This window comes from Artemia sp. Qi Xiang Cuo, chromosome 8 (genome assembly GCF_049724085.1).
Source record: "Artemia sp. Qi Xiang Cuo chromosome 8, ASM4972408v1, whole genome shotgun sequence".
NCBI lineage: Eukaryota > Metazoa > Arthropoda > Branchiopoda > Anostraca > Artemiidae > Artemia > Artemia sp. Qi Xiang Cuo.
In genome coordinates this window covers 65,032,219-65,058,517 of record NC_142801.1, presented here as the reverse complement: position 1 = coordinate 65,058,517, position 26,299 = coordinate 65,032,219, and the positions used below count along the sequence as shown (strand labels likewise).

Below are 26,299 nucleotides of genomic sequence, written 5' to 3'. Positions count from 1 at the left end.
GACTTTGTTTGAACCAAAACAAAGCAAATATTTTGTAAGAAAACTTTCTCAGAGATTTCTGTAAAAAAAAAGGGCTTAATAGTCCAAGAACAACATGACAGGTTAAAACTGGTGATTCTGCGTAGAAGGAGATAAACAGGGCAGAACCTCAGATTTGGAGAAAATGTAGGCTATGCCCTGATGCATAGTAAATGAATAAAGACAATATCAAACATTAGCATAAACATTCCAATATATGCTTAACTACTCACCTTAGTTCAAGTTTTAGTTATTATCATGCCAGGAAATAAGTTCAGGAGGGGAGGGAGGACTTAATGACACTAGTCCAATTACATTTCTTTTCTGATTATTTATGAATGAAGCAAGGCTGTATTGTTTTTTGGGAATTAACTCAGTTTAATGCTTAACAATTCTAATATCCAAAATTCAGAAAAACCAACAAAATGGTCATAGCTTATATCTTTGACAACACTGTAATGAACCAAGAATTTTTAACCAATAAATATTGATGATAATCATATTGTCCTTGCTAATGATCCAGAACAGGAGTATGACAGGCAGTAGCTATACAAAAGGCTTATTACTAAATTTAATCAAATGGATCATAATAATATCAATGGCTGCCAACCCTAAGTACATCTTCTTACCTCCTTCTTTTCTGGGGTAATATATTTCTTTTTGTCCCCATTTTCAAGATGACAGATTAAGAGCAAGATCCCAATTCCCTACAAAACAATACTTCAAGGCGTAAAAATAACAGTTCAAATAGGGATAAATCCTTTAAATAGACAGTGACAACAAAAACAAATATCTTTGGATACTTCTATCACATACACAGTGATCGAAAAATATCCAGAGATTTTGTCTTTATTTTTACTGTCTAATAAAAGGATTTATCCCTATTTGAACTGTTGTTTGTACATCATGGAAAGGCAGTGTGGTCTTCGAAAATACTTACTTCAAGGGCTGACTATTTGGTTACAAGCTAGAAAACTAGTAGCATGTATGCCAGTGGCGCCAATTCGCGTAAGAGAGTTGGGAGGTTGAGGGCAAAATTAATGAAAAACTCCGGTTTAAAGGCTTAGACCATGGAAAATCGATAAGCCATCTTAGAGCTTACATTTTCTGGTATATCAAAACTCTTTGGGCACAAAATGATCTTTTGTGGCACAAAGCAGCAGAAAACGCTTCTCTGTTGTGGCAAAATACCTTTTTTTTTAAAAGGCCATCATCTCCTGATCATTTTACCCTTTATATGCTTCCCAGCCTTTCAACTCCAGAAATGGCACATAAGTGTCATACTTGGCTTCATAATGGCGTTACCATAGTAACAGCAATATGATCAAGAGCTTTGAAGCCAGTAATTAAACCTCTCCTGCAATGTTGCAGTAGTCTTCTTGTTCTACTAGTCAGCAGACAATGTACAAAACTTATCAAGAGAGCTGGGATGGAGAGTACACAAGCAGAAGAACTATAAATCTGAGGTTAAGGGTTTTAAGCCAAGTAGATTACAACGTTACCCTTTTCATGCCTCCCAGCCTTTCCACTCCAGAAATGACACCAAAAGTACTGTTTTTGGGTGCCATATGGCACTTCAAGATGGCGTTATCAAGTGAAATTCATAAAAAACACATAGATATAAAATTAGCTTTTGGATAAGTCCTTAAACAGCTTTCTGTGATCATCCCATGCCTCACTAATGGCAAGGGAAAAAAAGGAAATGAAATAAAAGAAACATCACTGCTTCCCATGTAAACAAGTCATTTTTGTTGTTGTTCAAGATGAGGGCCTGTAATTTTTGTGTAAGGGTTTTGGACCCTGGTAATTAAAATGTTTCCCTTTTCATTTCGATCTGACACCATTTTCAATTGGCTCGGGCTCTTTTACAAAATTCTAATTACTCTGTTTTGGCAACAACATTTTGACATTGAGATTAATCAAAATATTATAAACCATTCCTGAATCAGCTACAAATGGTATTTTTTTTTCACTAGACAGTTTTTTTTTTTAAAAAACACGTTCTTAAACTTTTGGCTACTATGTGGCGTGGTTTGCTCTTTGTTTTTTTCCAAATCCGCCCAAAAAAGCAACTTGTTTTTACTTGGACCCTACAAGCAAATCCCCCAACCCCCTCCCAGAGATGGGCCAACTACACAAGATGATTGTGAAACAGAAGAACAAGGTTAAACTTACCTTGTTTAACAATAGAAAGCTCCAAAAAGGTATTCTCTTCAGCCATTCCAGACATTTTTATATTGACTCAGTTTCTTATTATGACAAAACTGCTAACATTTTCAGCTTTAAATCTTCAAATTCAAGAGAAATAGTACAATGTTTCTTAGTTGAATTTTCCATAATGGGACAGCAACAAGAAGTCCCTATAAATACACAGAATTGTGAAGATTTATAACACAGGCTACAGTTTTCCCAGGTTAACATATACTTATGATAGGTTCACCTATACTGGTAAAAAAAAGTATCTGAGCCCCTACAGGTTGTGGTAAAATATTTTACTTGTTGAACACACAGGTATGTAGCATCTCCAGGCCAAATAAGCTTATTACAATTTGAAACTTTTGGCATTCAATAGTTAATTGTAATTATTTAACTTTGTTCAAAATCGCAGAAGGATGGCAAATGGCTTGTTAGTAAGGCACAGCTTTGGACTAGCCTATTTTTTGGCATGAAAAATAATGGAAGTTTTGGAAGTCTAGGCAAGCTGAGTTAGATGAACTTCAAATAAATGAAAAAAGAAGGGGGCAAATTTTTAATTTTTCTATTACTGAGCTAGGCAGAATGTCAATACACTATTCAATGTGTCTTTTTATACCCTTTCCAAACATACCAGTGACTCCATTTAAAAATATTTATTTTGCCTTTAAAAGCACCCTTAACATGACACTTTGTTCCATTTTATTTGCCAGTAGAAAAGGGTTACAAAAATCTTGAAGATTACTTTAAAATAATCATAAATACTTACTTATCTCAATAATAGAAGGGCATTGCTTCATTTAACGCCTCTGCTTAACGGATATATATATATATATATATATATATATATATATATATATATATATATATATATATATATATATATATATATATATATATATATATATATATATATATATATATATATATATATATATATATATATATATATATATATATATATATATATATATATATATATATATATATATATATATACATGGCTTTTCTTCACACTAATTGATTAGCATTCACTGCAAAATAGAAAAGAAGAAAAGAGCTGCACAATTAAAAAATAGGTAACATTGGAGTTATACCCTCTCTTTAAGTGATACCCTTTCTCTCTAAGATTCCTTAATTTATACTCTTTCCAAATATCATGGCTAGTTTTCTGAAATGCACAACTGCTCTAACCCGCCCCCCCCCTTTGATTGTCCAATATATAGCCCCCATAGAATATTTCTTCATTGTTTTTCCTTTTGTGATGAATTTTGAAATGGGTGGCTGTATTCTTGACTCCATGAAATCCAGTTCCCCCAGAGTTATTACCATAGAATTATGGATAAAATATTATTTGAAATGATTTACAAATGTGGACATCAATGGAGGAAAACATAATAATATGATTAATAGGAACATGCAGCACATTATAAATTAGGAATTTCATTGCTTTGTGTTTTCTTTTAGTATTTTTTTTTTCCTATTGCTAGGCTATAGCCTATATAGAATCTTTAAGGCGTGGGGTGCATAGTCACATAAGCAACCATGACATTTGGAAAGAACAAAAGTAAGGAATCTAATAACACTATTTTTTTTTACTAACCTGTTTCAATCAGAGGAGCTGTAACCCTCTAGTGTTACTATAAAATGAGGTCTGAGCATTATACAGTATACTGTATATTTATCCATTAGGGACAGGGAAGGTAAAATGAAGCAATCAGCCCATACTTTTAACAATGAGATAGATAAGTATTTATGATTGTTTGAGATAGTTTTCATAATTTCTGGAAATAATTTTTTTACAAGGATATAGGTTGGATCCTTTTAAGGGCTCAGAAGAAGAAATTAGTAAAGGAAGTGATTAGTATACTTCTGGAATGAACATAGAAAAAATGTACCATGCATTGTGTTCATGTTCTCTCTAGAGAAAGCTTGAAATTCACAAAAAAACTGAACTTTAAAGCCAATTTTAATGGTTTCAAGCAGTCTCTGAATCAGATTTCAAAGTGGTCTCTCAGCAATATAAAAAGAAGAGTTCAGTCAATAAAGTGATGTGAAATTTTTTTATTACTTTGGCACTAGCTAGTTTAGAAATTGACTATTTTGTGTTTTTCCACTTTTCTAAGAAATTCATCTAATTTTTGTATTAATCTTTGCTTATTTTTGAAAATTCTGCAAAAAGCTGAAGATTCTGACTGTTTTTCTGAAACCAAGCGTTATCTAGGCCTATATTTCTTTCATAGAATTATCTTTAGTCAATAGGGTGAATTTCTAGGTGGCACTATAATTTAGCTAGGATGAAAGTCAAAACATCATTTGTTACCTTTTTTATGCTCTTTCATAATACAATAATTATTTCTGTTGCAAATTGCATCTTGAGCCCCTAAAGGGGCTCCAAAGGTATTTCATTTTTGTAACCACACAAAGGAGTTATAAACTAACCTAACCTACAAAATACTTTATTTTCAATTCAAGCTGTTTTCCTACCATTTCACGTTTTTCAAACACCATAAACAAATATAACACTGAATTTTGTGATTCAAAACTTTGCCATCAACAATTCAGGGTATATATTTGCACATTAGGGGGGGGGGTGTAAAGTTCATGGTAAATTTGCAATGAGCCATATAATTTAGCTAGGATGAAAGTGAAAACATCAATCAATGCTTTTTTTATGCTTTCATAATTAATATAAAATACCTTTGGGGCCATTTTAAGGACTCAAGATGCAATTTACAACAGAAGCAATTATTGTATTATGAAAGAGCATAAAAAAGGCATCATACAATGTTTTCACTTTCATCCTAGCTAAATTAGTACCACCTAGAAATTTACAGTCAATATACTTTTTTTTTTTTTTGTGTTACCACCACTGCAATTACTTTAATGGGTGTAAATGTATGACCATTTCAATACATAAGGAGCCATGTTAAGAAAACTATTCTTACTTCAAAATATGCAAAATAATCCTAGTTAACATATTTTCCAGGGGAAGAATCTTTATCTTTATTTCTTTCTTTCTTTTTCCAACTTTGCAAAAAAAAATTATTAAAAAACCCATGCTTTTGATAAGCATTTGGTTTGTTTTCAAATTTCTGCTGAAAGATATGCCATCCTATAACTTTTTTTTAAAGATAGCAGGGTGCATGCCACACAAAGTTTGTAGAAGTTTTTTTTTGTAATTAATTAAAAAAAACTTTCCCAAAAAATAAGTTTTTCGGAAAGTTTAGTGAAACTAAAACTTAAATTGAATATGCAAATCAAGCTTGAAACGAACAAAAAAACACTACAAACAAGAGTTTGGGTATCGCCTCCTTCTCTCACTGTGGAAGTCTAAAACCTACTGCGTCACTGGCGCTTTACTGAAAACCAAATTTATTACCAATATTTTCTTTTGTACTTAATATTGAAAATAAACATTAAAATTATAGCAAAATTTTGAACGAATGAGCTTTCAGCAATTAATATCATTATACATAAAATGTTCAGTTTAATTTATTAGTTCTTTCTAGAGTTGTTCAAAACAAATAAACTTTCACTACAAACAAGAGTTTGGATACACCCCCTTTCTTAACTGTAAATAAAAACTAAAAGCCTACTGCATCATTGGCGGTTCACTGAAAGCGAATTATGTTACAAATACTTTCTTTTCTAGTTCTTAGAGCATTGAAAATAACTATTCAAGACGCATTTAGTTTTCAGTAAAGTGCCAATGACGCAGTAGGTTTTAGACTTTTACAGTGAGAGAAGGAGGTGATACCCAAACTCTTGTTTGTAGTTATTTTTTGTTCATTTCAAGCTTGATTTGCATATTCAATTTAAGTTTCACTCGTCGTAAGATTTATTTATTTATTTACATTAACATTTATTGTATGTTTTTTTGCTTTTGATTGTTTATTTAATTTCTGTTTGTTTTAAGTTTCATTTATACTTCAATAGCAAAATATTTTTTTTTTGTTTTAAGCTTGATTTTCACATTCAATCCAAAGCATTACTTGCTTTAAGATCTATTTATTCATTTATATTATTACTTGTTGTATGCTTTTTCCTATGATTTTTTATTTAATTTCTGTTCGTTTTGGGTTTCATTTTTTCTTTAATAGTAATTTCTGGTCGTTTTGAGTTTGAATTTTAACAGGTATTTGTATCTGCTGTTTGAAAAACTTATTTTTCGGAAAGTTTTTTTTTTTTTTAATTAATTATTGTTTGTTTTTGATTGCAAAAGTTTCAAGTTTTTCAAAAATTCCTTATTTCAAAATCCAACTTGAAAAAATGTCAAATCTTCATAAAAGTATCAAAACTGGTATCAAAGTAAGAATATCAAAGTGAAGAAAGTTTGGCCCTTTGAAGTTTATACAATGACTCTTCTATATGAAGTACATCTGGAAAAAAAATAAATGGAGTGTTGGGCGAGGATAGATGCCCTCTAATGACTTTTTACTCTTAAAAAGGGAATTACAACTTGCAGTCTCCTCTATGAAGTTTATGCAAGCATTCCTTCACTAACAAATATGTGTGCCCCCCAGGGCATCGTTTACAGTATCTGCCCCGGGTCCTTAGGGGCTTTGTCGACACCGGAGTTTTTGATATCTGAACTTTGAATTATTTTTAACAAAATGCATACCTCACAATTTTCATCTGATGCATTTAGGGCATGGAGGGGGGGGGGGGGCTAGTTGCCCTCCAATCTCTTTTGACTCTTAAAAAGTAAACAAGAACTTTCAATTTCCAATCAAATGAACCCTCTCCAAAGTTTATACAAGGTTCCCTTCTATAAAAATGATATATGCCCCTAGAGTATTATTACAACGCCTGCCTCTTGGCCATGGGGGGTTGCGTTGACACAGGAGTTTTTCTTGTCTGACCTTTGAATTATTTTTAATCAAATGGCTATTTAAAAAAATTTATTGGACAGGCTTGGGGAAAAAAGGGCGTGTGTGGGAGAAGTGGGGTAGTTGCCCTTGGATATCTTTTGACTCTTGGAAAGTGAACTAGAACTTTCAATTTCCAATCAAATGAGCCCTCTCTGATTTATACAAGCATCCCTTTCACAAGAACCATATATGCCCCTAGGACAGCACTTACAACACCTACCACCAGGCCCTGGGGGGTTATGTTGACACTGGAGTTTTTGTTATCTAATTTTTGAACAATTTTTAAAAGACTGGCTATCTAAAAATTTGTAGCAGATGGGTTTGTGGAAAAAAGGGCCTGGGAGAGCTAGTTGCCCTTAAATCTCTTGACTCTTCAAAAGTGAACTAGAACTTTCAATTTCCAGTCAAATGAGCCGTTTATGAAGTTTATACAAGCATCCCTGTCATAAGAACCATACATGTCCTTAGAGCATAACATAGAATACCTTCTTCTGGGCCCGGGGGGGTTATATAGACACCAGAGTTTTTTTTTTTTTTTTTTTTTTTATCTGACCGTTTAACTATTTTTTTTAACAAAATATCTACCTCAATATTTTCATCAGATGGGTTTGGAAAAAGAAGGGGGGGGGGGGGGCTAGTTGCCCTTGGATCTCTTTTGACTATTAAAAAGTGAACTCGAACTTTCAATTTCAAATCAAATGAGCCCTCTCTGAAGTTTATACCAGTATCGCTTTCATAAGAACAATATATGTCCCAGGGCATAACTTATAACGCCTGCCCCCAGACCCTGGGGGGTTGTGTTGACACCCATGTTTTTGTTGTCTAACTTTTGAACAGTTTTTAACTTAATGGCTATCTCAAAATTTTTATTAGATACATTTGGGGAAAAATGGGCGTGGGGCGGGGGCTAGTTGCCCTCTTTGACTCTTAAAAAATGAACAAGAACTTTTAATTTCAATTCAAATGAACCCTCTTTGAAGTTTATACAAGCATCCCTTCCATAAAAACCATATATGCCCCCAGGGTATTACTTACAATGCTTGCATCTGGGCCCTCGGGGGTTGTGTTGATACAGGAGTTTTTCTTATTTGACCTTTGAACAATTTATAATGAAATGGCTATTTAAAAATTTATCAGATAGGCTTGGGAAAAAAGGGTGTGTGGGCAGAGGGGGCTAGTTGCCCTTGGATTTCTTTTGACTCTTAAAAAGTGAACTAGAACTTTCAATTTCAAATCAAATGAGCCCTCTCTGAAGTTTATAAAGCATCCCTTTCATAAGAACCATATACACCCCCAAGAAAACACTTACAATACCTACTCCCAGGGCCCTGGGGGATTGTGTTGACACCAAGTTTTGGTTATCTAATTTTTGAACAATTTAAAAAAAAACTTGCTTTCCCAAAATTTGTAGCGGATGGATTTGGGGAAAAAGGGCATGGGGAGCTAGTTGCTCTTAAATCTCTTGACTCTTGAAAAGTGAGCTAGAACTTTCAATTTCAAATCAAATGAGCCCTCTATGAAGTTTAAATAAGCATTCCTTTCATAAGAACCATACATGCCTTTAGGGCATAACTTAGAACTCCCCAGGCCCTGGGGGCTGTATTGACACCAGAGTTTCTCTTATCCAACCTTTTTTTTTTTTTTTTAGCAAAATGTCTATACCAAATTTTCATCAGATGGCTTTAGAAAAAGAAGGCCTTGGAGGGGGGGGGGGTAGTTGCCCTCAGATCTCTTTTGACTATTAAAAAGTGAACTTGAACTTTTAATTTCCAATCAAATGAGCCCTCTCTGAAATTTATACAAGCATCCCTTTCATAAGAACCATGTATGCCCAAGGGCATAACTTATAACATCTGCCCTGGGGGGTTGTGTTGACACCTGAGTTTTTGTTATCTGATTTTTAAATTTTTTTTAACTTAATTGCTATTTCAAATTATGTATCAGATCCATTTGGAAAAAAAGGGGCATGGGGGGGGGGGCTTGTTACCCTCCAATCTCTTTTGACTGTCAAAAACTGAACTAGAACTTTCAATTTCCAATCAAATGAGTCCTCTCTGAAGTTTTTACGAGCATCCCTTCCATAAGAACCATATATTCCCCCAGGGCATAACATACATTGCCTGCCCTTAGGCCCTGGGGGGCTGTGTTGATACTGGAGTTTTCGTTATATGGTCTTTGAACTATTTTTTAAATAAATGGCTTTCTCAAAGTTCTTATCAGATGGGTTTGAGGAAAAAAAAGGGCATGGAGGTGGGGGGGGGGGCTAGGTGCCCTCCAATCTCATTTGACTCTTAAAAAGTGAACTAGAACTTTCAATTTCCAATCAAATGAGCCCTCTTTGAAGTTTATATGAGCATCCATTCCATAAGAGCCATATATGCCCCCAGGTCATAACTTACAATTCCTGCCCTGAGCCCTGGGGGTTGTGTCAACGCCAGAGTTTTTGTGTTATGATCTTTGAGCATTTTTAACAAAATAACTATCTCAAAATTTTTATTGGATGCATTTGAGAAAAAAGAGCTTGTGGGGGGGGGACTGGTTAACCTCCAATATCTTTTTATATTAAAAAGTGGACTAGAACTTTCAACTTGTAATCAAATGAGGCCTCTGATGTTTATAAGAGTATTCCCTCCTTAAGAGCCATATATGCCCCCAGGGTATAACTTATAACCCTTGACCTGAAGACTGTGGGAGAAGTGTCCTACTTAAAGATATCATTTCCAGAACTTTCAACTATGTTGAAAAAAATGGCTATCTCAAAATTTTGATTGGATGTGTTTGGGGAACTGGTGGGCATGGAAGGGGTGTTAGTTGCCTTCCAATCACTTTTGACTATTAAAAAAGGCACTAGCCATTTAAATTTCCAAGCGAATGAGGCCTTTTTGAAGTTTCTACGACAACGCTTTCTATAAAAAAAAAACTTATATGCCCCCAGGGCATAACTTACAACTCTTGCTCTGAGGGCTGTGGGGGGATTGTCATCCAAAAAGACCTAATTCCCTGAATTTACAACTAGGTTGAACAAAATGGCTATCTCAAATGATTGGATGTGTTTGGGGAAAAGGTGGGCATGAGAGGGAGGGTTAGTTGCCCTCCAATCACTTTTGACTATTAAAAAGAGCACTATCCCTTTGAATTTCTGATCAAATGAGTCCTTTTAGAAGTTTCTAAAACAAAGCTTGCTAAAAAAAAAACTTATATGCCCCCAGGGCATAACTTAAAACCCTTGCCCTGAGGGCTGTGGGGGAGTGTCGTCCTCAAAAACATAATTTCTATCTGGAAATCAACTATACTCAACAAAATGGATATCTCAAAATTTTGATTGGATGTGTTTGAGGAACTGGTGGATATGGAAGGGGTGTTAGTTGCCTTCCAATCACTTTTGACCCTTAAAAAGGGCACTAGAACTCTTAATTTCGAATCAAATGAGCCCCCTTTGAAGTTTCTACAACAATCCCTTCCATATGAAGTGCTTCTGGAAAAATAAAATAAATAAATAAATGGTAAAACATTGGAGCCATATGGCCTTTACTATAGGCAATGCTATAGTGTTGCCTCTGATGACCTGCCATGGCATATACATATCCATACTTCTACCAATGCATTTTCAATAGCAACACATGTACTTTCGTTTTAAGATGATGTGGCATTTAGGATAAATTTTTTGCAGTTCATATTATTGACTTAAAAATAAAGTAAACATACCACTTGATGCCTTTTTTATGCTCTTTATGAATATAATAATTGCATCTATCAGAACTACAAATTTAACACACCCCCCCCCCCCAAATATGTAAATATATACCCTGAATTGTCAATGGCAAAGTTTCAAATTGCAAAATTCAGCACTTTTTGTGTTGATGGCATTCAAAAAACTTGAAATGGTAGGAAAAAAGTTAATATTTAAGTTGCCTAATAAATGAGGTTTGAATTGTTACAAATAAATTTTTTTGTAATATGTTACTCTTGAACAACTTATTTATTAGCTAGTGATATGTTTTTAACCACTTTTCAATAAGTTAACTAGTTTTGATAACTTCTTTGTGGGGTTACAACTCAGGGTATATATTTGCACATTAGGGGGTGGGGGTGGGTAAATTTAAATTTCCAATAGAAGCAATTATTATATTTGTAAAGAGCATAAAAAAGGCATTGTGGTATATTCACTTTATTCATGGGTCAATAATATGAACTGCAAAAAATTTACTGCATTTAGCCAATTTTTTGAAACTGAAAAAAATGTTATGGTACATTGTTGGCAGTTCATATTATTGACTTACAAATGAAGTGAACATACCACTCAATGCCTTTTTTATGCTCTTTATGAATATCATTTCTATAAGAAATTCCAACATAAACCCATTTTGAGCTCTCAATAATGACCAGAATATTTCTAGTTTTTGGGTGTAAAAAGGATTATAACATCTGTTTTAAACTTACTGTTTCATTATAAATCCATTTTCTTAATGTTATATAATCCACAAGCACTGACTTTCCACAATTAAGTTGGATAAATTAAAGTTCAATAAATGAATTTTGCAATATTATGCTGATTTCTTCTTCCAAAATACCAAATGTTCAGCATTTTTGGCAAAATACCAAAAATATTAAAGCTGACAGAAGGGCTAATTTTGAATTGAAAATCAAGTATTTTGCAGTAGGCATCAAGACATAATAATATAATGCTAAACAAATAGGCCACAGGGCCTCTACAAAAATCTTTTAAACCGAAAAAAATTGTAGGCACTTTCACCATAGTATTTGTCCAGTTCCTGCTTGAATAAGTTTAATGAGCTAGCATTGATGACTTCAAAGGGGAGCTTGTTCCAGTGTTGTGTTACTTGGTTCTTGAACGCCCAACGGCCAATGTCCTTTTGGAACCTCTCCTCTTGAAGCTTGAGGTTGTGACCACGAAGGTTCATGTACCTGAAGCTGAGAACATTGGTAGCCTGGATGTTTTCGTAGGTAGCGTAGCAAAGCTTGTATACCTCAATGAGGTCTCCTTGGTGCAGTTGGTAAGCTAGTGAAGGGAGTTTGAGCTTCAGGAGCCTATCTTTGTAGGATAAATTTCTCAAAGTTGGTCAGAACTTTGTTATTTGTCTTTGAACTTTTTCAAGAGCTTCAATGTCTTTGTTGTAAAAGGGACGTGTAGTGCAATGACCATATTCAAGGATTGGCCATACCAAAGCTTTGTAGAGAAGGCAAAGGGTCTTATCATTTCCAAAAGTGAAGTTGCGCCTTAAAACTCCTGCAACACGATTTGCTTTCCTATTAATGCTGTTGTAGTGGGCCTGGAAGTTGAGGTTGCTGTCAATGACAACTCTCAAGTTGCGCTCCTCCCGGCAGGATGTGATGGGTAAGTCTCCTAGTCTATATTCATTCTGGATAGTAGGTTTCCCTATTGTTAGCTTGTGGCTTTTGTAAATATTGATTTCTATCAGCCAGTTGGACATCCAAATTATTGAGCTTGTCAAGATCCTCTTGCAGAGATTGTGCATTAGCAGCTGTTTTAATTACTTTATACAGCTTGGTGTCGTCTGCGTACAGTAGAATCTCAGAGTTGATACCTTCTACTTGATCATTGAGATACAGGTTAAATAAGAGAGGGCCAAGGACCAAGCCCTGGGGAACACTGCCGATTACCTCTACTTCAAGTGTGCTCGAAACTCTGTCTACTGATACTGTTTGAGACCTTCCAATAAGAAACTGTTCAATCCAATCAACTGTGGTTCCCAGACCAAGGTTGCAGAGTTTATATAAAAGGCAACAATGAGGTACTTTGTCAAAGGCCTTTTTAAGGTCTATGTAAATGACATCAACTTGATGACCCTTATCTGCGTGCATTTTCTAGTTTTCCACCGCAAGAAGAAGCTGTGACTCTGCAGACATTCTCTTCAAGAAACCAAATTGCTTGCTAGTGATAATCTTTCTTTTGCTCATGAGCTCAAGGATATGGGCAGCCGTGATAGATTCCAGTATTTTGCAAGTTAGTCTGATCGGGCTGTAATTTAGAGGATCTTGGCAGTTTCCCTTTTTGTGCAATGGTATCACTGTTGCCTTTTTCCAGATACTAGGGAGTTCATTCAACTGTAAGGATTTTTGAAAAATCATCAGTAGAGGCTCTGCAATTATATCTGCAGTTTCTTTTAACACTCTGGGATGAAGTCTGTCCAGACCTGGCGATTTGCTTATCCCTAGCTCTTTGAGTTCAAGTAATTGAGAGGCAAATGTTTAAATGGCATAGGTAAATGGTGGGAGTAAGTATGACTCTTATTGGACAACTACTTGTGTGTTAGTTTTTGGAAAGGCAAGCCTGCCTTTTTCTGCAGGTTGACCAAGAGTTTAAAATTGACATAGGACCATTAGAGTGCCTGGAATGAGAGGGGCACACCTGCCTATGGTCTTAGGAAGGTTGACCAAGAATTTAGAACTGACACATGACCATTAATTTGCTTGGAATAGCAGGCAAACAAATGTTTAAAGCCATCTTCATCTTCCAAACAGTGCCTATTCATTGCCTAAGCTCAGCCCTGCATTCTGAGCAAATTTTAATTTTTAAAATTTTTGGGTCACTTGCCTGAGACTCTGGGCAGGTGGGCACCCATAAATATTGTCCCAAATTTCTGTCTCAATTAGCACTTGTTCACAGATGCCCACCATCTCTAATCACTTTCCAAATAGTATCTATTCTTTGCGTCAGCTCAGAGGGGTTAATCCACCATGTTAATGCTATATCACCAAAGCAAAAAAAGCAGTGAAGAAGACTTTACCACTTTTTTCATGGCTTAACCTTCTTTTGTCAGCTTTAATATTTTTGGTATTTTGTCAAAAATGCTGAAAATTTGACATTTTGGATAGAGAAAACAGCATAATATTGCAAAATTTATATATTGAACTTTAATTTATCCAACTTAATTGCAGAAAGTCAGTGCTTGTGGATTATAAAACATTAAAAAATGAACTTATAATGAAACAGTAAGTTTAAAACAGATGTTTAAAGCTTTTTTAGAAATATTTTAGTCATTTTCAAGAGCTCAAAAAGGGCTTAAATTGGAATTTCAGACATAAACAATTATTATATTCATAAAGAGCATAAAAAAAGGCATTCAGAAGTAAGGGTACTTTCCTAACATATGGGCACTTCTAAAAAGCCATGTTTGGTTAATGCTAATGAAATAAAATAAAATAGGATGAATATATTACAGTTTATAAACAAATTTGGGCTATATATTTGCACATTATGGGGGGTGTGGGTAAAGCCTTGCATATTTCAAATACATAACCTAACCTAGGTACCTCCCCCCCTAAACCCCAAGAAACAACAGTTTAAATATTGTATATGCAATGAAAACCATACTATGGATTGCATTACTCTGAAGCCGTCTATTGAATTAACCTGTCAAAAATGGGTTTTTTGTGACTGGTTTCCTTTTCCATATAATGGTAAAGTACTGAGGTATGTTCACTTTATTTGTAAGTCAATAATAGCCTATGAATGCCAAACACTTACCAATGTTATTGTGAGATATAATGAATAGCCTATCCTTAAAAAACACTGGGAATAGAAGGAAAGAAGTGACAATAAAGGTTCTCCCCCTGAAAATATGTTACCTAGGAGTATTTTGCATGTTATGAAGTAAGAATTGTTTTCTTAACATGTCTCCTTATGAATTGGAATGGTCATACATTTACACTCTTTAATGTCCTCTACAGACAAATTTTGTAAAGAGCACTCTGTTTCAGGGATAATTCAAAACTGAAGAAAAGCTAATAAAAAGATTAGAAATATTTACTAACTATTTCAATCAATTATAGATAATCGAGGCATGTGTTCTGAAAATGAGATCATTTGCCTTCTCTTCTTCATCATTTCTTCTTCTTCTATTTAACAGCAGGCCTTCTTCTTTCTTCTTCTATTTAACAGCAGGCGGGCTTTTCAGTATAACTATTTAGCCCTTTTCCTTTTGCTTCACTCTGTGGGCTACAGAGCTACTGGCTTGATTGCCTCATATTTATTAGATATATTCAGATATCTTTCAGCAGATCTTTCGACTCTAGGAGTTCAAATATAAGATGATAGATGTCGATTTCTATACTCTGTGTGCAGGTATAGTTGGCTAGGCTCTTGGCTGATAGTGGGATTTTGTGGTGTTTGAAGTATTTTAACAGTTTAGAAAGCAAGGTATGTTGTGCAGACGTCAGCATATTACATTCAAATAGGCAATGGTCAATTGTTTCATTATTCATATTACAATGCCTGCAAAGAGGGGACAGGGGAATTGAACCACTTGAATTAGAAAGCTTATATGAGAATGCAAGGAAATTTAGTCCATTTGTTCCAGAACGAATTCTATGATAAATTTTAGAAAGATACTTATTGGGAAAGGGGGAAAGGATAGGATTAATCTTATTAAAATTAATATCTGATAGCCTCCATCGGTAAATATCTCTAATTGGGATTGGTCTCCCACTTGGCTGGTCAATATTTATAGCATTTTTTGCTATTTCATCAACCTGATGATTACCACTTATGCCAGAGTGGCTAGGAATGTACTGAAAGTAAGTTTTTATGCCACTTGAAGCAAAATTATCAATAATACTGAGACAATGATAAGTGTCAATGTCCAACTTATATTGAGGAGCTGAGGCCAGCAACTCAAGGCTTGATAAAGAGTCGGAATAGATGATAATATTGTTCGAATTTGCAATCAAAGGTTGGTTTTGCTTAAGGTGTTCTAATGCCATGATTATGGCATTTAACTCAGCAGACATTATAGATAAATTATTATATAATCTCTCTCCCATTGCAATTGTCAGGTGATGAAGGAAAACACCACTTGCAACCTTCTCATCCATTTTTTACCCATCAACAAATATTTGGAAGTGATTTTTATAAGTAATTGTATTAAGTTCTGCAAATTTTTTCTGGACAAAAGCAATGGGGGTTAAATCTTTATTCCATTTTGAAAATTCAGTATTTATTATGGGAAATGACCAATTCCATGGAGGGGATTGGGGGAAAGTACGTGCAATAGACTTTGCTGGTACAGGGAACTTCTTTTGAATATTGGCATACTCATCTGCAATACCTCTATACATGGCTGGATTTCTTAACCAATTATGTAATGTGTGTGAGCTATTTGATTCAATTTTTGTAAGATGTTTTATCAAGAGAAAGCTACGTCTCTCCCTTATTGTTGTTAATCCACTCTCCATAAGCAGAGACTTGGTGCTTGTGGGTTTCCTAAGACCAAATATGAGACGTATTATATCATTTTGTGTTGTTTCAATTTTTTGCATCTGGGTCTTTGCACAAGCACCATAGACAATGAGCCCATAGTCAATATGGGGTCTTATATGTGATTTATAAAACTGGAGTAAGGTTTTCTCCTTACAACCCCAAGGTGTGGAAAGAAGTCTTTTTAGTATATTTGCTTTTCTATAACATTTTTTCATTGTGTTTGAAATGTGGAGGTGGAAATTAAGTTTTTGGTCAAGCATGAGACCTAGGTCATTAATATTATTATCTTCTGGAATAGGTGGTTTAGTTCGAGTTAGTTTTGCCTTAACATGGTTTCGTCTTCTTCTTCAATTATAGGCTTCGGATGAATCCATTTAACCTTTTTCGTATTGTCTGATTGTGTCAGGGGTGTCCTGGGAAATCAAATATAGAGATTAGACTATTATTATTCAATAATAGGCTTTATACATCATTGATGAAACCACCTATATTAAAGCAGTTAAAGACAGCTTTGAACAATTCAGCATCATCAGTTGAAGAATGTCTCCTTTGTGTTAGTTGGTCAATATTAGGGGTTAGCTTGAGGCGCTTGAGAATAGCATAATAAGTTAACCATTCTTTTTTACTGTTGAGAGTTGCCACAGGGCAACCAAAAAGAACATGGTTGATGGTCTCATCATAAGTTTGACATAGGCGGCAAAGAGGGCTCATTACTGTTGGAATGGTTGTGTTTTGATAGTGATAATTTTGGCTGTTAAGGCCAGTAGCATTTGATCGTATTCTGTGGTACATCTTTGAGTCTTTCCGGGATGTAAATGGAGAAAGGTTTGGTGGACATTGGTTTGCTAGATAAATTTTTAGGCGCCAATGGTTTACATCTCTTACTGGGATAGGTCTTCCAGAAATTATTTCAACCTGAAGGGCAGATTTAGCTATTTCATCTGCCTTGTGGTTCCCTTTTATACCCATGTGGCTTGGGATGTACTGGAATTTTGTGGATATACCTTGTTTAAGTAGTTGGTTAAATAGTACAAGAGTGGTGGAGGTATCATTGTCTGGGTAGTCTGAATGTTCTGGTGATATTGAGGCAAGGACTGATTTTGAGTCTGAATAAATTATAAGAGGGGAGTTTCTTGGGGGGTTTGGAATCTTTATAATGGTTTCCAATGCAATTTTGATGGCAGCTATTTCAGCTGTCATGATGCTCACATCATTTTGGAGCCTTTCAGCAGCTGCTATACCTAAAGATGGGAAGTGGACTCCACAAGCAGTCCTGGAATCTGTTTTTGAGCCATCCACAAAAATTGGGAGGTGGTGGATATATCTCTGAGACTCAAATTCATGAAATAATGATTTTACATAGGCAAGGGAAAGGTCTGTTTTAATAACTGGCGCAAACAAAAGGTTCACTTCTGGGTAGTGGTTAGCCCAGGAAGGTATCCGGGGGTAAATTTGAAATAAAGAAGATGAAGGTATGGGGTAGGTCATTTGGGTGGTTGCAAATTCCCGTGCAAGGCCCCTAAAAGCTCCAGGGTTTCTTAGCCAGTCATGTAATCTATGGGAACTGTTACCTTCAATTTTTGTAAAGTAGCGGGCAAGTAGGATGTCTCTACGCATGGCAATAGAGGTGAGACCACTTTCACTGAGGAGGAAGTTGGTTTTGGTGTGATTCCTGAGGCCAAGTATAGCACAGATCATAGTATTCTGGACAGTCTCCAGACTGCATAGTAAGGTATTTGAGCATGAGCCATATACAATTAGTCCATAATCAATCTGAGATCTAATATAAGTCTTATAGAAATTTCTTAGAGTTTTTTCATGGCAACCCCAAGGCGTATTGAGTAGCCTTTGTAAGATACGCATTTTTCTGAGGCATTTTATTCTCACATTTTCAATGTGGAGCCTGAAGGTTAGTTTTTGGTCTAGAGTGAGGCCAAGATATTTGATGTGTTGTTGCTCTTGGATGACAACACCATTTAGGGTTAGTAGGGCAGATTGGGGATTTCTCTTGTTATGAAACTGCACTATAGCTGATTTTGATGGGGCGGTGGGTAGGCATGAATTGTTGGAGAAACATTCAAAGGCATAAAGTGACTTTTGTAACTTGGATTGGGCTAGTTCAAAATCATTTGAGGTAGACCATAGGACTATATCATCTGCAAACTGAATATTTGTTTGGGGTAGGTTCAGATCCCATAAATATAGTGAAAACAGGAGACAGCTGAGGACAGCACCTTGGGGAAGGCCTTTGGAGACAGACTTTTTAGAAGTGATGTAGGAATTTACTTGGAGAACAAAAGAGTGTTCAGATAGGTAACTTTTAAAGAAATTCACTACAGGTATTGGAAAACCCATTTTTGATAATTTTTGCAGTAGGAGTGGATGTTGGATATTATCATATGCGTTTTGGAAGTCCAAGAAGGCTGCAACTAGGATTTGGTTGTCTTTCAGGCACTCAGATATGGCGTTGGTTAGGCAAACAAATGCGTCAATGGAAGAATGATATTTCCTAAATGCTGTTTGGGTATGTGGGATGAGATGGTTAGACTCAGCAGACCAATACAATCGGGAGTGAATTATCTTCTCATATAATTTTCCCAGAACTGGGGTAATCATAATGGGTCTGAAGGAGTTGGGGTCCTCTTTGGGTTTATTTTGTTTTAATAAAGGGATGATGAGTGATGTTTTCCAAGCAGACGGGAAGAAGGAATTGCTCCAGGCATTGTTGAAGAGAGATAAGAGTACTTTTTTAAACTCTATTGGAAGGTGTTGGAGCAAAGATGGATGGATCTGGTCGTGGCTGCAAGATGTTTTGGGTTTGATTTAATTGATTGCTTTATTCAACTCAATCATTGTAAGATTTTGGAGTAGATACAGGTACCTAGGCAATTCGAACTGGGGTGTGAGGCTGATCTGAGGTGAATTATGAGGGTTGTTCGTGAAGTTTTTCTCAAAAAAATATGCAAAAATTTAGCCTTTTCTTTATTTTTTTACCAATGCTGACCATTTAGATTAGCTGGTCATGGAAGCGGTTCTATGTAGAAAATTTACCACAGATCCTGTCCAGGAATTTATGAATCTTTGACTCTGGCGTTTTGTGGGACACTGACAATAGAAAGTTTTTGCAAGCCTCTTCTTTTGCAAGTTTGATTGTTCTCTTAAGTTTTGCCTCTGCTTGTAGCTTTGCAATATATTTTCCAGTGGATGGATTTCTCTTGAAGGATCTGATGGCATTCCTTTTATTGTGCCAAGCCTCTTGGCAAGAGGATGTCCACCATGACTTAGGGGGTTTATTATTCTTCAGTGTTTTAGGACATTGGGACTGGGGTATGGTAAGTTTTGCAGCATCAAGAAGTAGTGATGTGAGATTTTTGGAGAGTTGGTTTGGGTCAGTGGAGAGTGAAGAGTAGTCATGGTTTGAGAGAATGTGGGAGAAGTTTTGCCAGTCTGCTTTTTGCCACACATAGTGGGAAATGAAATTGTCAATAATGGCTGGGTCACCAATTTTTGTGCATATGGCGAAATGGTCACTTAGGAGGTTGTCTATTGTGTTGACAGTAGTTTTATTTATTAAACTTGATGAAACTAATTGGAGATCAATAGTTGAATAACTCCCACTTCTTTTGCTGAAGTAGGTATTTAGGTGTCTAGGAGTCGCTAGTACTATATTGGTAAAATTGGTGAGGAATTCCTCTATTTATTTTCCAGCATTATTTTTAGGTAAAGAACCCCAGATATAACTATGGGCATTGAAGTCCCCAACAACCACTAGATTTCAATTTGAGAAATTATTAGAAATAAAATTGAAAAAATCATGTCCATTGTTATTGCCATTTGGATTATATAAATTAATAACAGTGACCTCCATGTTTGCCAGCCACAACTTTACACCAATTGCATCAATGTCATGACTGAAATCAGGGAGGCTTATACCACAGAATTTGAGGTGAGATCGTACAAGGATGGCAACTCCACCACCAATTCTATTCAAAGATCTGTCTTTTCTTAGGACATCATAACCAGGAATTTTTAGATTAACTGATAAGTTTAAATGGGTTTCTTGAAGGCATAGTATGTCTATGTTGTGTGAAGAAGTATACTTAAGAAGGTCAGTGATTTTATAGTCATTTAATGATCTCACATTCCATTGCAAAATTGAGGAGGATGGAGGTAACTGAGGGTTAGCCATTGATAGATAGATTTAGTTTACTGAGTATAGTGCTGAAATTTGTGTTGGCTGTATCCTTGAGATTTTGTGGGAAGTAGGTATTAGCCATCTCTTCTAGAATTGAGGATTTTTTATCTTCTGTGAGGTATTTTCTGGAAAGTGAGTTGGAGTTGAATATGTAGAGGCATTAGTTTGTAAGTAGATTTGGATTTTCTTCTGATATTTCCTTTGGCGATTTTGATGAGGTTGGTTTTGCAGGTTTACTTATAAAAGATTCAGGGTCTTAGTCTCTGGCTGGAAGGTGGGGAAAGTCTAAGGTCTTGATTCCAGGGATTGTTTTTTGTGGTTGGGTCCTTGTAGCTTTTTGCTGTAGTTTTTTGATTAGGTTGTGTGTTTGGTTCAGAGAATTCAGGTGTATCTGCATTGTGCACCATGAGTTTAATTTGTGCAAACTGAAATGGGATGTTTTCTTTTTCAGACAACCTGAGAGCCATTGATCTTGCCTTGTATTTTGGGCACACAGATCTGTTGTCAGAAGAATGGGGACCTTTGCAATTAATGCATGATAATTTCTTGTTTGCACAGTTTGCTGTGTTTGGAGGATGGATGTTTTGGCAAAGGTTGCACCTCTTCAGGTTTGTTTTGCAGTGTTGTTTTGTGTGACCCTTTATCAGACATATTTCACACTGTATTGGATTAGCCTTGTACTCTTTGTAGGGCTTTATCTGGCCAAATAGGGATATAGGTTCAATAAAGTTCTCTAGGGTGGAGTCCAGGGTGAAAAGGTAGGAGTTAGATGTGTATATGCCATCATTGTTGGGTTTTCCAAGTCTGGTGACTTTTGATACTGATATTTTTTGGCCTTTGCAGTTCATAAGGCCATCCTTTAAGTCAGTTTCAGGAATACCGTTAGGGATATTGTATATGACAATTTTTGCTTGGGCAGGGGGAGGGCGAATCCATTGCTTTGAATGGACCTTAATTCCTCCAAGGGAGTTAAGTGACAGAAGAGTTGTTTTTGAATTTTCAAAGCCTGCTTGAATAGATATTAAAATTGAACCATCTCTGTTGATGTTGAGGTTGAAATTAGTTTTCAGAATTTTGACGAGCTCAAGTCTAATTGTTTGGACGTTTTTCATTTGGAACATGGTTTCAGGATAGGGAGGCAAAATGTGGATGAAGTGCTCTGCTTCCAAAGAAGATGGGGGTGTAGTAGAAACTGTCTTTAATGGGGAGAAACTGGTGTACCGTTTTCTCTTGGATGTTTTAGGAGTGACTATTTTGAAGCCATCATCATGGAGATTTGAGTCCTCAGAGTGGACAGTGACCATGGTTTCATTGGAGTCTGAGTCCTCAGAAAGGTCACTTGGTAATGGGGAGATGGTGCCTAGCATTTGGTTATTAGTATATCCCTTATCAGGGGGTAATTTCATTGGGATCATGGTTGAGATAAATTCCCCACTTTATATAAATAAAAATAATCAAGAAAACTTCACTTGATAGTCCTGTTTTCACAAAATTTTCGAATTCTCTAACACAATTATTTTTAATATTCTTCTTCTTTTCTTCTTTTTTGAAGAAGGGTACATTTTGTACCCTTGTACACTGGTTTCTTCTTCTTCTTCTTCTATTTAACAGCAGGCAGGCTTTTCAGTAAAACTATTTAGCCCTTTTCCTTTTGCTTCACTCCGTGGGCTACAGAGCTACTGGCTTGATTGCCTCATATTTATTAGATATATTCAGATATCTTTCAGCAGATCTTTTGACTCTAGGAGTTCAAATATAAGATGATAGATGTCGTTTTCTATGCTCTGTGTGCACGTATAGTTGGCTATGCTCTTGGCTGATAGTGGGATTTTGTGGTGTTTGAAGTATTTTAACAGTTTAGAAAGCAAGGTATGTTGTGCAGATGTCAGCATATTATATTCAAATAGGCAATGGTCAATTGTTTCATTATTCATATTACAATGCCTGCAAAGAGGGGACAGGGGAATTGAACCACTTGAACTAGAAAGCTTATATGAGAATGCAAGGAAATTTAGTCCATTTGTTCCAGAACGAATTCTATGATAAATTTTAGAAAGATACTTATTGGGAAAGGGGGAAAGGATAGGATTAATCTTATTAAAATTAATATCTGATAGCCTCCATCGGTAAATATCTCTAATTGGGATTGGTCTCCCACTTGGCTGGTCAATAGGCTATTTATAGCATTTTTTGCTATTTCATCAACCTGATGATTACCACTTATGCCAGAGTGGTTTCCCTTCGGGTGAAATTAGCTTAATTCTACTTCTTTTATAAAAGGTAGGGTTGTAGAGACAGTGTTACAAAATTGACAATACTAATGTATAGGAATCGCAACCGCCAGAAAGTACTACTTTGAAAAAATCTGGGCTTTGGGCAAAACGGGCATGTGATTCCGGGTATTTCTCTTTGGTTTAAAACGAAGTGGCAGGATTTAGTCTATTTAACCCAAATTTGAAAGAGGTAACTCATCTTTAGAATTTCTTTGCAGTTCCAAAACGGTTGCTTACTGTCAAAGCGTTCCTTGAGAGTGGTCAACCTTTTCTAAGTTTTGCCAATTACATGTTATAATAATATATTGGGTGAATGTTTATAAAACAAAACAATAGGCCTATGCACTGTGAAAAAGTTCAGATTGGAAATTGCCACAATTTGTGAGACACAGATATTTTTCCTGTATTCTGTGGTTTTTCCCATATTGAATAGACCTAGAGTGTTCATTAAATTATGATTTACCTCAAATTATAAATCTGATCGCTGTGTTTAAAGAATATTCCTTTAAATTCCCTAAGGAATTGAATTATTTGGCCATTACCATATAAGCATTGCCATACCACAATTTAAGAAATTATTTTCGGGCGGAACCGAGAAGCATTTCACGGGCAGTCCGAAAGTGAAAAAGAAGAGAAATGCTTCTTAGATCCCCTCTCAAGTCATCAACTTCTGTGAAACATGCCAGTAAAATCCGTAAAAAACAAACAGCTGAAAAAGAAAAAAAACAATCCAAGCTACTAAGAACTAAAATTTTCAGATAGTATTTTGACCTACACCACCAAGAAAATGATCAAGATGTTCACCAAACACACAGCCAAATATTGAAGAAAACATAATCAAAAGTGATCCTATCTCAGTTTTGATAAGGAAAACTAATGGAGAGGCGCTTAAACAAAAAGAGATCCTAAATTTAAGGAAATTAATATTTTCGGCTGCAAAAGCTAATTTTGATGTGTGTCTTCTTAAATCAAGTATGGCTGAAATTTATTTTCAAAATGAAAACTTGGCAAACATTTTGATTCAAAAGTCTTAACACATTATCTTTTGCAGGTACCACAGTCAAATGTAAAATTGTAATAAAAAAGGCCCTCCACAAATATGTGGTATATGGACTTGACCTGAATCTTTCTAATGAAGAAATTCAGCTTGAGCTACTAGATGCATCAGGATGGCTAGTAGAACCAGCAACTGTAACTAGACTTCGACAAAAAAAGGATGGTGATCTAATGGACAGTAAATCTGTCCCGATAACCAGCCAAAATGAGATAAAACTTGGATTGTATCTGTATGGTCAAAAAGTATGGTACAAACAATACAAACCAAAACCGCTCCAGTGCACCATTTGTCTGATCCACGGCCATACCAAAAATAACTGCAAACAAACGATTCCTGCATGTCCACAATGTGGGGGAACGGGTCACAATCAAGATACTTGCACAGTATGAGAGCCATACTGCAAGAATTGTAAAACATATGGGCACTCTTCCCTGCAAAAGCAAATTTGTCCTTCGTATCAGAAAAAAGCTGTTATAATAAGGTTGTCAGACCAAATGAGACTTCCATACTCAGTGGTAGCAGCAAGAACTCCCAATTCAGAATTAGCTCAAAGACTGACAACAACACCAGGTCCCTCCACACTGAACCCCCCGAAAGAGAGTGTGAGTCAACCTCACAATAGAGATTTGGAAAGCAGCAGAGGTACTCACCAAAAACAGCAAATATATGGCATTACACCTCTACCATCAACACAACAAACACAAAGAAAAGACACACAATCTTCTCAGCACCGACCACAGGCAGCCTCAGATTCAAGCAAGTTTGAAAAACTTATTTAACAGTTAGCCTGATTCAATCCAGTGGAAAAACGCAGCAAGTGAAAGTAATTATGACTAGGAAAGCTATCACAACGCTTCTTGGCCTAACCGTTTGGGCTTCAGCAACAGCTGAATTTCAGCTCCTGAAAAGTGCAATAGCCATCCCCATTTCGTCCCAAAAAAGTAAAAACGAAGAGGCAGATGGAAAAGATTTGATAAGCCTGAAGAAAGTTGGCAAAGGGAAAAAAGCACCTCGTACCCAAACTAGTCGAAATCAGCAAGCAAATAGAGAAAGGGAAGACGATCTCCTATCCTTCTAGCAAGCGACAGTGAAACAATTGATATGGCAAATCCAGATGAAAATGATGGACATTAATACACTGAAATCCTCCAATGGAATGTGATTTCCTTAAACTCGACTAAACTTCTAGATTTAAAAAATTGGCTAAACACGAATGATACCGACATTGTATGTCTGCAAGAGACAAATCTAAATGAGCTAAAAAAGATTGTCATTCCTGGTTTTAAAATGTATAGAAGAGATATGTCTTCCGACCGCAAGGGTGGAGGTGTTGCTGTACTTGTGAAAAATAATCTATTTCACTCTTCAGTGCCAATTAAACCATATAATCATGATGTAGATGTGGTTGAGGTCATTCTTCACTAAAAAAATGGTGATCACATTAAAATATGTTCATTTTATAATCCCAATGGAAGAAATCCAATTTTTGATGTATTACGCAAACAGCTAACCGGGCAAAAAACAATTTTGTGTGGTGATTTTAATGCCCATACTCCCCTATGAGAAGATGTAAATCAGTCAAACAGTGCAGAAAAGTGCATTGAAAAAGTAATTCTATAGGTCCCAGATGCTTTAGTCCTTACACAGTTTGGTCTAATCACCTATTACAATATAAGGAACGGAAGCTTTTCAAGAATTGACCTACAGATAGGACCAGCATATCTACTTCCACATGTAACAATACACAATGTACAACACCTACAGACAGACCAGTCGGCAATTCTGACCAAAATAAATGATACGAGCTGTGAAATTGTGCCACCTGACTTTAGATTTAATTATAAGAAAGCTGATTGGCAAAGGTTCAAACACATCTTAAGTAATACAAATTATAAAGTGGTTTTTCAAGCTCTGGAGGCTGACCAAAAAGCCGAAATCCTAAGACATGTTCTTAAAAAATCTGCTCTAGAATCCATTCCAGGATCTTCCAACCAGCCTACACTACGCCAACCAGAAAAGACAAACAAAGTATGGCGAAACGATGATTGTAAAAAGGCCATCGATGAGAAACGCAAACTTAGAAACAGGTCTCAAAAATTTCTTAGCACAGAAAATCTTATACATCTCCGTAGAGCAGAAACTAAAGTGAAAAAAGTAGTCCTAAATGCAAAGAGATCAACATGGAAAAATTTTTCAAATAAACTAGACATGAATAGCCCACTGTCAAATGTCCATTGCTTCATCAATCGATTGGCGGGGAAAAATCCCAAAGATGGTGTTATACCAACATTGCACCATAATAGCATTCTCCTTACCAGTAATCAACAAACAGTGGAGGCCTTTTCCAAATGTTTTGAACATCCAGCCCCCAGTACATTTCCTCATCTCACCCCGCATGTTTGCAAGCTCCACAACAAAACAAAGGCTAAGGAGGAACTTCTGGAACTA

The 26,299-nt window shown here is 35.8% G+C and overlaps 1 protein-coding gene across 1 annotated transcript in view; it reads right to left on the bottom strand.

The window, feature by feature from the left end:
- The window catches only part of LOC148949702 (uncharacterized), a 42,703-nt gene extending 20,661 nt beyond the window's left edge, over positions 1–22,042 (bottom strand). The window contains exons 1-3 of the mRNA XM_089092760.1: positions 21,991–22,042; positions 14,883–15,139; positions 2,194–2,378 (exon numbers count right to left, since the gene is read on the bottom strand). Of these exons, the coding sequence (XP_088948886.1) occupies positions 2,194–2,248 (55 nt within the window). The 5' untranslated portion in view covers positions 2,249–2,378; positions 14,883–15,139; positions 21,991–22,042. The remainder of the gene's footprint in view (positions 1–2,193; positions 2,379–14,882; positions 15,140–21,990) is intronic.
- Positions 22,043–26,299: the final 4,257 nt, after the last annotated feature.